This window comes from Chaetura pelagica, unplaced genomic scaffold (assembly GCF_000747805.2).
Source record: "Chaetura pelagica isolate M959 unplaced genomic scaffold, ChaPel_1.0 scaffold123, whole genome shotgun sequence".
Lineage (NCBI taxonomy): Eukaryota > Metazoa > Chordata > Aves > Apodiformes > Apodidae > Chaetura > Chaetura pelagica.
The window spans coordinates 10,249,366-10,263,517 of record NW_009953295.1 but is presented as its reverse complement, the minus strand read 5'-3'; the positions used below and the strand labels follow the sequence as shown (position 1 = coordinate 10,263,517).

At 36.8% G+C, this 14,152-nt stretch overlaps 1 protein-coding gene across 1 annotated transcript in view; it reads left to right on the top strand.

Annotated features, from left to right (window-relative positions):
- ITGBL1 (integrin, beta-like 1 (with EGF-like repeat domains)) overlaps positions 1-14,152 on the top strand; it is a 131,331-nt gene that overhangs the window by 106,957 nt on the left and 10,222 nt on the right. The window contains exon 8 of the mRNA XM_009997937.1: positions 5,273-5,389. Within this exon, the coding sequence (XP_009996239.1) occupies positions 5,273-5,389 (117 nt within the window). The remainder of the gene's footprint in view (positions 1-5,272; positions 5,390-14,152) is intronic.

Genomic DNA, 14,152 nt, shown 5'->3' with positions numbered 1-14,152 from the left:
AGATCTTTAACTCCTTTTGCTGAAGAGGTAGCACTAGAGTTAGGCTGGCCTGTCCAGTTGTTTTGTCACAACCCTCCAGACGTGTTGGAGCATTGGAGACAAATAGAACTGTTCTGATATAAGCTCATGAGCTTTCCTCCTCTAAAAAAAGCTTTATATTTTCCCCAACATAACCAGAAGTTGCTGGTGACTTTGTTAATGTATTAATAGTAGAACATTGCACTCACTGGCCTAAAATCCCTCTAAGAAACTATCCTAGATTGTTATAGTTTGTGTCAGATCAGCCAGATATTCAGATATTTAAAGAGGTTCCAAGGTTAGTTTTCCACATACTAAAAATGCTTTTTTTTTACTTTTCCACATAGTGAAAAACTTTCCCTTTTTCTACCACCTCATAAACCATCCAACCAACCAGGTCCAAGAATTACCAGCATTTTAAAAGCCAGAGATCCCTCCACATATGAGGCATATTTATTTTATTTTTTTTTTAATGTAACCATTAAAATATTTTTATATGCCTTTATTTATTTATTTGTTTTAATTTTTAGTTAATGAAAAGCCATTCTAGGTGTGGAAAATCATTCATTTTGGGAATAGGGCATGCAAAATAAACTATCTGTGCCCACTGAGAACCCTGCAGTTGTTTTCTGTCTGAATCTATAAATTTCTCCTCGTTGATCAAGCTCAGCTGGATTGGACTGCTCTTAATGCCTCAAACTGAGGGAGGCGTGATGAGATTGTCCATCCTATTTCTGGTAAGGCCTGCATTTTGTTTGCCCATTTTGTGGTACTGTTTATTTCCTTTACTAGTCTTTTTTTTTTTCCCTCCCCCACTCAGGGAATTTTCCTTTTCCTTACCTGTAGCTGCTACATCCTATCTAATACTTCCTTAAGTCACATCTGCTTCCCCCTGAAACTTTGTGACCTTCTGTACAAATCTTCCCATCCCCCTTGTCAGATTTGCCATTTCTGAACATTATTTTAGATCATCTGTTCCCATCCAGCATGAAATGGGTTCTGCTGGCAGAAAGACACAGCAGCTTTACTGAATGTGCTCAGGTTGTCTGAGATTGCTTGATAACAAAGCAATTTCTGATGGGTAATGCTTTCAGATGTTAAGCCAGGGACAGCCGTGGGGCAGAAAAGTCCTTCCTAAAGGCACATTCTCTTCTATTTATCACTAGTCTGAAACGCAGTCTCTCCGAGGTACCAATGAACCTGGTTTGCTTTTACCACAATCTCAGTGCAATATGGCACTATATTCCTGACACATTTAAAAAGAAAATGTTAAAAATGGTTTTATTTATTTGTTTTCATTTATAAGATAATCAGCACCATGCACTGAAAATCGTTAATGTTGTAGAGTTATAGACAGGAAAAGACAATTAAGCACAACTTATTATATAGTGTGTTTATTTTTACATTGAAAGTTATTGCTGTTTCTTCCTAATTTTATTTTTTATTGCAATAGCAGGGTAAAAATTATTTATTACACAAATTACGTACTTCTAGCACAGTGTTTTAAAATGAAAATTACCTGTACAAAATAGACTTTCAGTCAGCCTATATGGGCAGCTGGAAACTGGTTTGAATGCATGCAGCTAATGATCATGGCGATTTGCATGGGAGCAGGTTTAATGTACGTTTAGGCACTGCTTGCTTAGTTGTGCTTTCATAAATGTTGGACAAAAGTAATGAAAAAATGCTGTAGTGAATGGTGAATAAAAGAAAAAGCTAAATGCTTAAGGCATGGATTTTTAGAATTCTAGAGACAGTTATCTAACAAACTCCCATGAGATGCTTTAATGAGATGTGGCTGTTTAATTCCCTCTAAAAATAAAAAAAACCCCACATCCTAAGCTGGTCTTTTTTTCAGTCTTCAAGTAATAACAATTATTCGTAATAAGTCAATACTCCTATCAACATTATTGGGAAAAAAGAGTACAAGGAAATATTGAGACTACATACAAATAAATAAATTATATAGATATTTTAAATCTGGAATCTTGCATTGCAATAAATAGGTTAAGCTTTTCAATGCTAATAGCTGATCTGTCATAAAGTTTCCTTCATCTGAGGTCATCAGATCATGAAATCTTTTATCCTCATTTAACAAGGAGGAGAGGAAGCCACTTGCTATAAAATGTCTGATGTGAACTTGTTTTTTTTTACTCATAAAGTGTAGCTCTTGCACAGACAGTTAAGAAGATGCAGAATATTATAGTCCTCTGGTGTTTAATTGTTTCTCTATGCTCTGGAATTTAAAAAGAATTTAGGATGTGTTTGTCAGTAGCTTTCCCTCTATAATCAGGTTGCTATGGTAAACCTATTATTCTAGACAAAGAAAGAGTATGTTTAGTAAAGTGCTAATCCCTTTTCAGTATAATGTGAGCTTCAAATTACTTTTGATTGATTGAATTTGTATGGTAAGCATTTTATAATGATAACTAAAAGAAGAAGGTCATAGAGTAAGGTGTGACTTCTGTTATTTCAGTAGCAGGTGCACCTGACAAAGTAATAGTGTGGCTGAAGCAAGCTTACCTTCCAAATATCTTATTCAGGTTTTCCTAGGGAAGTAACCTGAAATTTATTGTTACAGAATGCTTGTGTTTATCTATATGTTGATAAACTGAGTCTTTAAGTTTACTACATCCTATATAATTAGCTGTTCAGAAGCAATAGGACTTTAATTCTCTCTGAAGTTATCTCCACAGTGTGAGCCTACCTTGCATAATCTAACAAAAATCTCAGTACTTTTGGAGGTAAGATATGTTTTTTCACTCAGTACAAAGTCACAATTATTAAGCGCCACCACTAAATTCACTTCTCACAATCCTAGTCCTGATTTTGTCACATTTTTAAAAGGAAAGATGGAGTAATGAATTGTGTATCAATTTCAGCAGCAGTGTCCTAACCTGCTATAACTATCTATTTCAATATTGAAAAGTGAAGAAAGAGCTCAGAGAAATCCTTTTCCAGGCCTCTTACTGATGGAGGTTTCTGTCCATTTTCAAGGTCTAAACCATACCCTGAACATAGGTTGGAGCCAGCAAAAAAACCCAACAAAAAACAATAAGGGGTAGAGATAGATACCAGAAAGGAGTTTGGGCTTTTTGGCTATGTTGATGTTTGATTCATTGACTAAAATGAGAAGACTGAGGAAGCAGGGCCTAAACTCCCTTGACATTTGCTTTTGAGAAGGCAATCTGAGCTTGTATCTCTTACACGACAAAAATATGCCCTGTTTGCTTAAGGATGGGATATTCCTCAGGTTTTTCTGCTGGTGAAACTGTTCCACATTAACTACAATGAGTAAACATTAATTGCAGCAGGGACTGAGTGGAACCTGTTCCCGTTCCAGTGCAAATGCCCAGCCACTGAGCTCTCAGGTCGTTCTCACTTATTTAATTAAGCATTACAGAAGGTAATGCTTAATTATAGGACATGCAGGAGCCTCATTACAGAACTTTCTTTGCTTGTGCCTCTAGAGGATATTCCACCTCTACTGACTCGTTTCTTCAAAGCAACTTGCTTAAACTGATTTTATTGTCCTTCAGGCATCCTCCTTATAGCATTAGCTGGCCAGGATACCACCGTGAAAAATGGTTCTATTGTCTATTTCATAGTCTTCACAACAGATGGGTCCTGTTCACCAGGTACCTACCTGTCTACTGTGCTGACTGTGTTCTGGGACACTGTGATGTGAGACTTTTGTGAAACTAGCCAGGTTGTCTAAGGTTGATGCACAGAAAGAAACTATGAGAGCCCCAAATAATGATAAGTTTGACTCATTAAAAGTTTCTGAAGATTTAAATACTAAGGAATGGGTTTTTCCCAGTTTCTAATGTAGCTGTCCTTGGCAAATAATTATAGCTTAGAGAATGCAGGCGAATAACATCAATCATTCTGTAGACAAACATATCCTAAATGTTCACATGATTACCTAATACAACTGTATTTCATCATGTCCTAAATGCACTTCATATAATTAATTTCCTTCTGGAACAAATATGTTCATATAATTGCCAATGCAACATAGCTCCCTCAGCCTGTCCTTATAGAACCTGTTCTCCAGACCCCTAATCAACCTAGTTGCCCTTCTCTGCACCCTCTCCAGCACCTTGATGTCCTTCCTATACTGCAGTGCCCAAAACTGCACACAGTTTTGCTGAATTCTTTGGTCACATATTGAAAGGCTGCACTTGGATGATTTTTTTGCTTTGTACTTATGGTTGCTCCTACCATAAACTTGGGTTCTGTGGTCAATAGAGCTGTGTCCAGGCCCAGGTAAAGTCTTGCTGTGATTAAATAAGATTAAAAGGTGCAGGATTTTCTGCATCCTAATCCATGTCTCTGGTATCCCTTTTTTTAATGTACAACAAATTTTCACAACCCAAACAAATGTATTAGTTACAGTTAGTAACTAAGGACAGTTAGTGTCATTTTTTGAGCATTCTCACAGCAGCATTGTAATAAACAATTTTAAAAACAGGGAGATCAACTCTGAGAATTTAGGAAATACCAAAACCAGGGTTAACCCTGAACTGAAGTTTGTCTCATATATGGGCAACATAAGACTGTCCTTGATCTTACTTTTTATTCACATCTGACCCTTTAACACTCACTGCTCTGAGGGCTTTGGAGTGGAAGGTCTGTGGGAGATTGGATGGGTCTATTTTCCCTTTAAGTTGTGGGGAGTTCTCCTGTAAACAGGTTGATGGAAGGCAAGACTCTGACAGAGGCTGTGCTTTTGACTTCTGTTTCCTCACGCCTAGACAAGAAAAATTATAGTGGTTTTTGCTTTCCAAATGCCTGACAGAGTATTTGAAGAGTTATGTTTCTTCATGAACAGAGATATTTTTAAATAGACCTGTGCATAGACTGTTGAATTCTAGTATTTTTTGAGTTTCTGTGCTACATGCTAAATAGTTTAAATCAATTTTAGATGTTAATTATGCAGCTAAATTATGCCATAGCTCTGCTACGCAAAGTTGAGACATGAAAAACATACAATGCCAATGATTTTTAATTGATGTTTCCACCAAGATCTAACAGTGATACACTTTGCTTCTGGTTGCCAGGGAGGAGAGAGAGTTTTTTATTTTATTTTATTTTAAACAGTGTTTATGTGCATTCTTTAATTAATACAGAGTGACTTCTAGTATGTCTTTGGGGCATAGGGTGTAGGATGAATTTGTTGGGTTTGGGGTTTTTTTATTCATTTATTTTACTTTACTGAACTTATGACTCTAACAATTGTTTATTCCTACAGGGAGATGTGAATGTGGCCAATGCACTTGCTTCCCTCCGGGAGACAACAGAGTTCATGGCAAAAACTGTGAATGTGATGACAGACAGTGTGAAAATGCAGATGGTGATGTCTGTGGGGGTATGTGCTCATTTAAATCAAGATAGTATAATAGAAATATACATCTTGATAGCTTATAACTTTCTGTTCTCCCTGATTCTATAGCATGTCACTATAGACTATTGACATAATTAATTAATTATAATAGATTATAGAATTTTATAAAAAACAAGCTCTAGAAATACTGAATATGTCAGTGAATATTTGTTTTAAAATTTCAGAAACAGTAACAATGAAGCAGATTAAAAATACCTACTAGCATAAATATAAGTGCTGCAGGATATCCTAGATTCCATCAGTGATCATTAGAGAATAAAACAGACACTTAAAGGAAAATGTGAAAAATAATTTTACTTTGTGTTTAGTACAGTTGCCATTTTACTGAAAATGTTGTATTTTATCTAAAGGTAAAAATGACAAGCAATACTTTTCAATATTTCATATTTGCTGATGGTGATATGTCTGTTTTCTAAAAAGTATTAAAAATATATTATGAAAGAATCTAAAATGCTTGAGGTACATTGATATAGTAATTGTACATGCAGATGGTTTATTTTAATGTTGGCAATGAAAACCCCAGTTTTTATTATTCAGTAATGTATATTTGTGTAAAGTTAGTTTTAGACATATAAATGCATACATACTATGTAGTATTTAAAAAACAAGTGGTATTTGTACTAAATGTTTTCTATTTTTATTTGCTTTATTTTATAAATTACTTTTGAATTCTTGATATTAACAAAGTAGTTGGTATGGAGGATGACAAATTTTATTGTATGCCCTATTCCTACATAAGAAAAAAATTTATTGCTTAATAATCCTTGTTTACATAAAACACTCTGATTACAGTGTATGTGTCTTCAGACATGCAGATTGTAGGCATGTATGGAAAATTCTAGTTTGGATCCTTGACCAGCTATAATAATAGTTTGTAAAATTCAATAATACGGATGTATAGAAAAAAAGAATAACTTGAAAATTAATTTTGTATAAGGGACATTAAAGCAGGTGCACAGAAAAGCTGGAACATATTTTTCATAAAGTGAATTGTTGGGAACCAAATTCATCATCTTGCATGGTTAAAACTATCTCTTCTAATACTTCATTCATATTATACTTTCAATGACAATGCTTCAATGTTAATACTGCTAATTATATGGCACATTTTAAAAATGATAGACAAAAATTCCATTCTTCTTTCTTGGGACAGATACAGTAATATTTTAAAATTTTGTTGCTGGGGGGAGAGCACCTCACACTTAAATGAATGATCACCTCAATGCTTGAGCCAGCATCCAATCTTTTACTGTGCAGGAGAGACTCTAGGTCACAAAATTATTTGAATAAACTCTTCACTTTAGTCTAAAAAGCTTTTTCCAAAGAGAATGCAGAAATTAATAAATTAATTTAAACCCCACATGCTTTATGTTTGTTTTCCTAATTTTGAAACAACACATAGAAAGGAAAGCCAGCTGATGAACCTGTGAATCTGTTGTAGTCTCAAGCTCAACTTTTTCATTTTCATTCATGCTGATAGTTTAGTTACTAATGATTCTCTGCAGGTGAAATAAATTAGGTAGGCAAATGCAATTCAAGAGACTGTGTCCTGTTTGAATTTCACTGCACAGTATCTTTTGACAGGACCTCAGAAGGGACACCCTGTGATTTTTACTGTTCCAGGGAGCTGAGCTTATTCCTAATTCTTTCCCCAAAATTGTGTAGTAAGTGCTAAATCAGGAATCCTGTTGTCCTAGTCTTTCCTTTTAAGTAAAGAGAGAGGAAGAAGTGAGGCATAAGGTGATTAAATCCTCCAGGAGCTGAACTGAAGTGCCCCTAGGGAGACTGGAGTACCTGTGCTCACAAACAGCTGTCTGAACTTGGCCAGGTGAAACTGGTCTCTAGAGTTTTAGTCTTTCCAGTTAGAAGTCATGCCACTACTAATATTGTCCTCTAAAAATTGTTGGATTTCTGTAGTAGACCATTTGGGATTCTAGTGGTAAATAATTGGCAGATTATTATTTTCTTTTGTATTCTTGATATTTAATTCTTGTTCTATTATATTTGTAAAAATAATTTGAGATATTTTTAGGTTATTCTAGATTTTTTGTAATCCTTGAAGCATGTTTGTTGTGATTGTTGTTGTTGTTATTATTATTATTAATTATTATCACATCTGTTCTTTTCCAGCTAAGAGCTGATTTCCCCTTTCTCTGTGTCTGTTCTCATGCCACACCAGTATTTCTTTGTTGCACTTGTCTAGTTCTACCATGAGAAGTTGACTGATATTCGAATTAACAAACACAGATCTCTTAGTAACTACTCAGTTCTCTTCCATACACCACTTTTTCTTGTCTTGGCTGCTGGAGCTCTGGAGTGGCTCCTTCCCTTTTTTCCTTTCTCTCTCCCTCTTTTTGTTTTTCTTTCTTTGTGTTTTTTTCTTCTTAATTTTTTAATACTGCTGCCTCCTGGAACCATGTTTTCTTTGTCTGTCTGTGCTTCTCTTATCTCAAGAGCCAACCATCCCATCTCAATAATGTCAGGTAGCACCTATTTAGGTGTAAGCACTAAATACAGGAATGTTTATCTTCAGAGACTCCCCATAAATCACAGCTTTCTGTTCACTCACCATTTCATAAGTGAATTTCCCTCATCTTCAAGGTCATAATATGAGACATTTATCCCTTATGCATTTTCTGTGACTTCATCTTTCGCTGTGGCTTTCACCAATATTTCTTTTGAAGTTTCTCTCCCCACAGTTTCTGACCAAATGTTGGAATTTCTGTCTTTGTTGTCCTTTTCAGATCCACAATAATCTTTGACATTACTGATGGATTCAGCCCTACTCTTTAGTAATTGTCAGATGTTTTGCTTGGCTATCACGTTCTATCCTGATAGCATTTTGAATGTTTCCTTTGATGTACAAGATTTCTAATACCTCCCTTTTTATGAGATTCTACCAATTTTAACAGTTTTGTTGGTTTTTTTTCTCCTTTTACGCTTTACCTATTCACAGAACTTCTCTCATTAATTTTCTGCTAATGATACACACGCCTCTTCTGTTTTGGGGTTTGTCCAAGATTTCATCTCAGCCTGAGCCTCTTGACACCACTTGCTGAACTGCTTATTCTTTCTTCTTTCCTTCTCCTCTTTTCACTACTGTTTTTTTACCCCTGTCACTGCCTAGGCAGTCACTGTCAGGGCATAAGCCCTTGATAGTAAGTCTGGCTTCAGAGAATTGAAAGCTTGCCCCTATGAATCTGCAGGGTCTGACAATGACCACCAAGAACCTGTACAGCACAAGGAAGGAGGACCAGTGTTTTCAGATTAAATGTGTGCTGAAATGAAAAATGTGAATGACAACCTGAATGATCTGACTAAAAATTGTTACTGGCCCCCTCTGACCAGCAGAGGTTGATTAATAGTTTGCTTCCCAGACCTGCCCTCCATGCGATAGTAGAAAGACATGAGGCAAAAGACATGATAAATTAGGGTACAACTGAGTGAGACACTATTACCATGTTTCTGCATGATTGTAGTGAGTCATTCACTTAAAAATTCAGCTGTCCATCATTGCAGTAACAGGAATAGAGACATTACACCTCTGCAAAAAGGTTACACAAGGACTCGGCACGGATGCCACAGCACTCTGCTATTAGAAGTGGATCCACATAATCATGGAGTCATAGAATGATTTGAGTTGAAAGGGAGCTTTAAAGATCATCTAGTCCAACCCTCCTGCCATGAACAGTGACATCATTAACTAGATCAGGTTGTTCCAAGCCCCATCCAACCTGGATTTGAACACTTCCAGGGAGGGGGCATCCACAACTTCTCTGGGCAACCTGTTCCAGCGTCTTTCTGCTGTCATAGTAAACAATTTCTCCCCAATGTCCAATATAAACCTACCCTCTTTCAGTTTAAAACCATTGCCCCTTGTCCAATCCTACAGGCCTTGGAAAAAGTCCTTCTCCATCTTTCTATTAAGCTGTCCTGGTTTAAGCCAGGATGAAGCCAATTTTCTTTGTACTGTTTTTTGTTGTTGTTGTTTGGTTTTGTGCTGGGTTTTTTTCCCCCAATAATTATTGTCATGGTTTGATGCAGGATCAGCAATTAATCCAGTGACAAGCCTCCTTTAAGTACTAAAATACAACAATAAGACCTCCCTGAAACCTTCTCTTCTCCAAGCTGAACAACCCCAACTGTCTCATCATTTCTTCACAGCAGAGTTGTTCCAGCTCTCTGAACATTTTTGTGGCTCTTCTGTGGGGCCCCTCTGGCAGATCCATGTCTTTCTTGTACTAGGTGTCCCAGAACTAACTGGATGCAGTACTCTAGATGGGGTGTCAAAAGAGCAGAGTAGAGAAGGAGAATCGCTTCCCTCAACCTGCTTGGCCAGGTCCTTCCTTCATCTTCGCCTTCCTTTTTCTGTGCCTCTGCACAATATCTTAATATGCTATGGCTGGAGAAAGTGTCTCATGCAGCCTTCTTGAGATTCCTATCTTATACCTGAAGGCCCATTCCCTACAGTTCAGGGTTTTGTCGATGAGATAAGAGTTGCCCAATGTTGATCCACAGTAGTGTTAACATCATGTTTCTTCTGTCTTTCATGTGCAAGTTAAGTTTTTTCGGTGCACACACATGACTGCAGAATCACAATTTTGCCAGCACAAGTTCCTTGTTGACACAGCTGTGTCACTGGTGTGTGCCAGGCTTGATATTTACTTATATTGTGTCCTGGTGAGACATATATCTCCTTCTCTTCTGAGGTTATGGATATGCTGCTAGCTGCAGATGTGTCCTGAGCTTTCAAGTGTTATTTGTTCTCCTACTGTGTCCAGACATGTTTTTCAGTGATGTCAGCTCTGGGTGCTCCACCTCACTGGGTTGATATTCATTATGTTCTGTTCTCTTTCAGGACTGAGGACAGTGAGGCAAGAAGAATTCAGGACAACAGTAAAGATCAATTTGAAATTGATTTGATAATGCTCTTAACTCCATTCATTTTGATTTGTTCTCTGCACCATTATTGGCCTAGCTGTGAGTTCTTGTCACAGGAAAGTAGTGACCATTGAAGGAACAGAACAGAAGCCCGTTTGTGTCCTCTGGATGCTACTGGTTGGTGCAGGATTATGCTGCTTAAAAACCCTACATTAAAAACAAAACCAACAAAACCAGCAGGCATTGGAATAGATTGCCCAGGGAAGCAGTAGAGCCACCATCTCTGGATGCATTTAAATGGCATGTAGACCTGGTGCTTAGGAACATGGTCTAGTGGTGAGCGTGTGCTGTTAGGTCTAGGGCTGGACTGGATGATCTTGGAGGTCTCTTCCAGCCAGGGACATTCTGTGATTCCGTGATTCAGTATAAAATTGGTCGAAACACCAAAGTAGTTCTTCACTAGTGCTACTAGTGAAGGTTGAAACTCGTATCAGAGCAAGGCCCTTACATATGTCTAGGGTGGCTCACATTTTGGTTTATGCCAATATTTAATGGATGTTTGCACTGTCTTCCACACTAAAAAACAACTAAGCCTCTAGGCATTCCAGTAAGACAATTATTTTCACTGGTGACAATAGAATACTCTAAGAAATCTGATTTGTTTATTTTCAAGTGAGCAAATTCACTTTGATGACTTTTTAACTATTGTTTTGGCCACGGCACATCAAAATATAACCCTAACGCTGTAGGGAATCCAGTTGTGTAATGGCCTGTCACATCCTGTCACGTCAAAGAATAAATGCACTTATCTTTGGGGTTTTTTTTAATCAATGCCCTCTGGTAAAGGGCATTAGTTCTCATTAGTTTAAGATTCTGTTGTAGTATAAAGGCTTGTCAAAGCTGGAGGAGCTGATTTATTATTGGATGAAATGCTGACGTAATTAAAACTACCCTCCTTACCTGGATCTGCCTTCCCACCTCTCTCGCTGTTGGAAACCAGTGCAGCAAAACTCTACATGAGATTTTATGGGAGGTGAAGTTAATTTTTGTGGGTTTTGTTGTTGTTGTTTTTTAAAAATAAAATTCCCAAGTTAATGAATTTTCAGCAATCAGACATTCTCCCATTGATTTCAGTCAGTTGCATTCCTATGCCCACATACAAGCATTGAAGTGTCTGGATTTAAGTAGCTTGGTCAGGATCACTTGTATGTGACACACTAGAAGACACCCATCAGGTTCTCAGTAGGTTTTTTTGCTTCATCTTGACTGGAAACAACAAACGGTTTTTTTAGACACATTTTATAACATTTAAGACCCATCAAATGGATGATCCATTTGACTCATAATTTTGCTTACTTCCATCTCTGTAAGTTTTAGGCAAGTCTTGTGCATTTTGTCTGTACTTTCTGATTTTTTTATGTTCTTCAGACAACGCTATTCTTGTTGGGCTCACAAGGAAAGGAATGGCACAAGTTATACACTGTGTCTGTGTTGACATCCTTTGTTGTTAAGAACATGGTCTTCTGCTGGTACATTATCATGGATGTCACACTATCATTGTTTTACAACAGTGCAGACCTTCTAGTTTTGACAAAATAATGCATTCTACAGTTTTACTGCTGTGAATGTGGTGTTGGTTACCAATTCAGGTAATGGTTCTGACCTCTTTCTGGTATTTCTTCTGGTGCTTCCCTACATATTTTCTTCATACATCATTCACCCCCATCTTAAAATTTCCAATATAGATCTCTGTCTATTGGAAGAGAGTGAGGGAGTAGTTGTGGTTTAAAAGGTGTACATATACTTAAAGCCACAGTTCTCAGCTTTCTGAAGTTTTAAACTTTTACAACAGAAGCAGAAGCTTCCACATCACTTTCTTACAATTGGGAAGGATTCTAGGATCACATAGTCATCACCAGGATGTACAATGGAAGTACTCCCTCTCTAAAGGCTGGTGTAACTTGCCCCTAATTGCTGTGCTTCTTTGAATATAAGATTTTTGTTACTGTCAACCCAACCTAAGTAATCAGATTCAGAGGAAGTACTGCCTTTCTTTCTTTCTTGTTTGTTGTTTTGTTGTTTGATTGGGTTTTTTTAATATCACTATGCATTATTAAATGATAAAGATATATAACAGAAACTGTGAATTATTTTTTTGTGAAAGTTCTAGGTCCATACTGCAGAGTCCAGGAATGACATTTATTTTCATCTTCTGTTCAGTGAAGCAGAAACATATTTTCTGATAGCATGTTCTTATGAGGATCAGTAAGACCATAACCATAAAAATGAGTTATGAGTCATTATATGCTTCATTAAGCAAAGCTAAGTATTAATATTATGATGCAATTGCTGTCAGACAATGTCCTCATTTCTTGCACTAATGTTGCTTCACAGAAACAGAAGTGTATAAGACATTTCTGTAACTGTCTAGTATACCTAAAATGCAAATTAGGAGAGAAAAATAGCATCAACCTACCTCCCAGCTGAAGACAGCTTTTGGCACTGACTGGTCTGAAAATTCAAAAATATGAATTCAACTCCTGACTTTACCATGGCTTCTCAGTATAAATAGGTCATAATTTCAGTCTTCAGTTGCCTAAAGTTAGGCATTTTGATTTCTGATGACCAAGGCTAACTTGGCTTGATCCCAGCTTGGCTCCACAAGGCATTGGGATGCCTAAATAGCTGCCACCATCATGAGGATATCTTTGATATCTTAGGATATGTCCAATAACACTAGGCATCAGAATTGAACTCATTATTTCTCTGTGGTTAATAGTTTATTACCTATTCAACAAGTTCTTCAACTTTTGTATTGAAAAGTTGCCAGAGCAGGGACCATGTTCTTTTGCCTGAGGAATCTGAAATGCATATAATTGTTATAGAAATCAATAGACTTTGTTTGCACTATTCAATAGAGAATTTTTACTATGGTATTTTGTTACTGAAAAGTGCAACCAATTTTCCTGGGAAAGCAAGTTCAAACACATGCTTACAGGAGAAAACTGGTGCTAAAAGAAGTGAAATTGACTGTGTTAGGTAATGGAGAAGTCAGAGTCTACCTGGTGTAAAGTTGTGTGATTTAGGGTTTTATTTTGACAAGGCTAAGTAGAGAGTTAATGATCCAGTTCCTTGCACTTAACTACTTCATCCTATCTCTGAGGCATATCCAGAGGAAGCAACATACACATTCAAGAGAATCAGTAGGTATTGAATTAGATACGAGAGTGACTAATGTAGCCAGTACAGGTATTAATGTGGATGGTATATTCTGTATTAAATCAATTTGATTTTACTTAGCTAATTTTACTTTCCTAATTTTTCTTTTAAACACATAACAGATTTCTGTCCTGATCACCCAGACATTTGTACCAGTGTATGAAACCTTGATACATAGATATACAGAGAACATGGTTTGTTTAGCTTTTCAGGTAGCATAAAATAAGTCTTAGGTTTGTAAAAAGCATTTTAATTGAATCTTTCTCATGAAATGAGCAATAAAGGAATTGCTAAAGTATCAACACTGAAGTTGATTAACAGATATTAATTTGCACGTTCAAAAGGGACTTACTTGTTGAACCTTGTATATTAGGCTATAAATAGCTATGGTATTATTCCCTGGCTTCCCCTAAGTTGAAGTGTGTGTATGGTGTGCAGCTGAGGCCTGTCTCTGAGAAGTCCATGCTCTGAAGACTTTCTAAAACATATGCATCCCATACCAACATCACTAGCAAGTGTGTTCCAATAGTCACCATCCTTATTTGAAATGCTGTTTCATTCTGCAAGGGAACCTGTCAGTATCAGTTTTTCTCTATGGTTTTTGTTTGTCTTTCTCTGGTAGTTCGA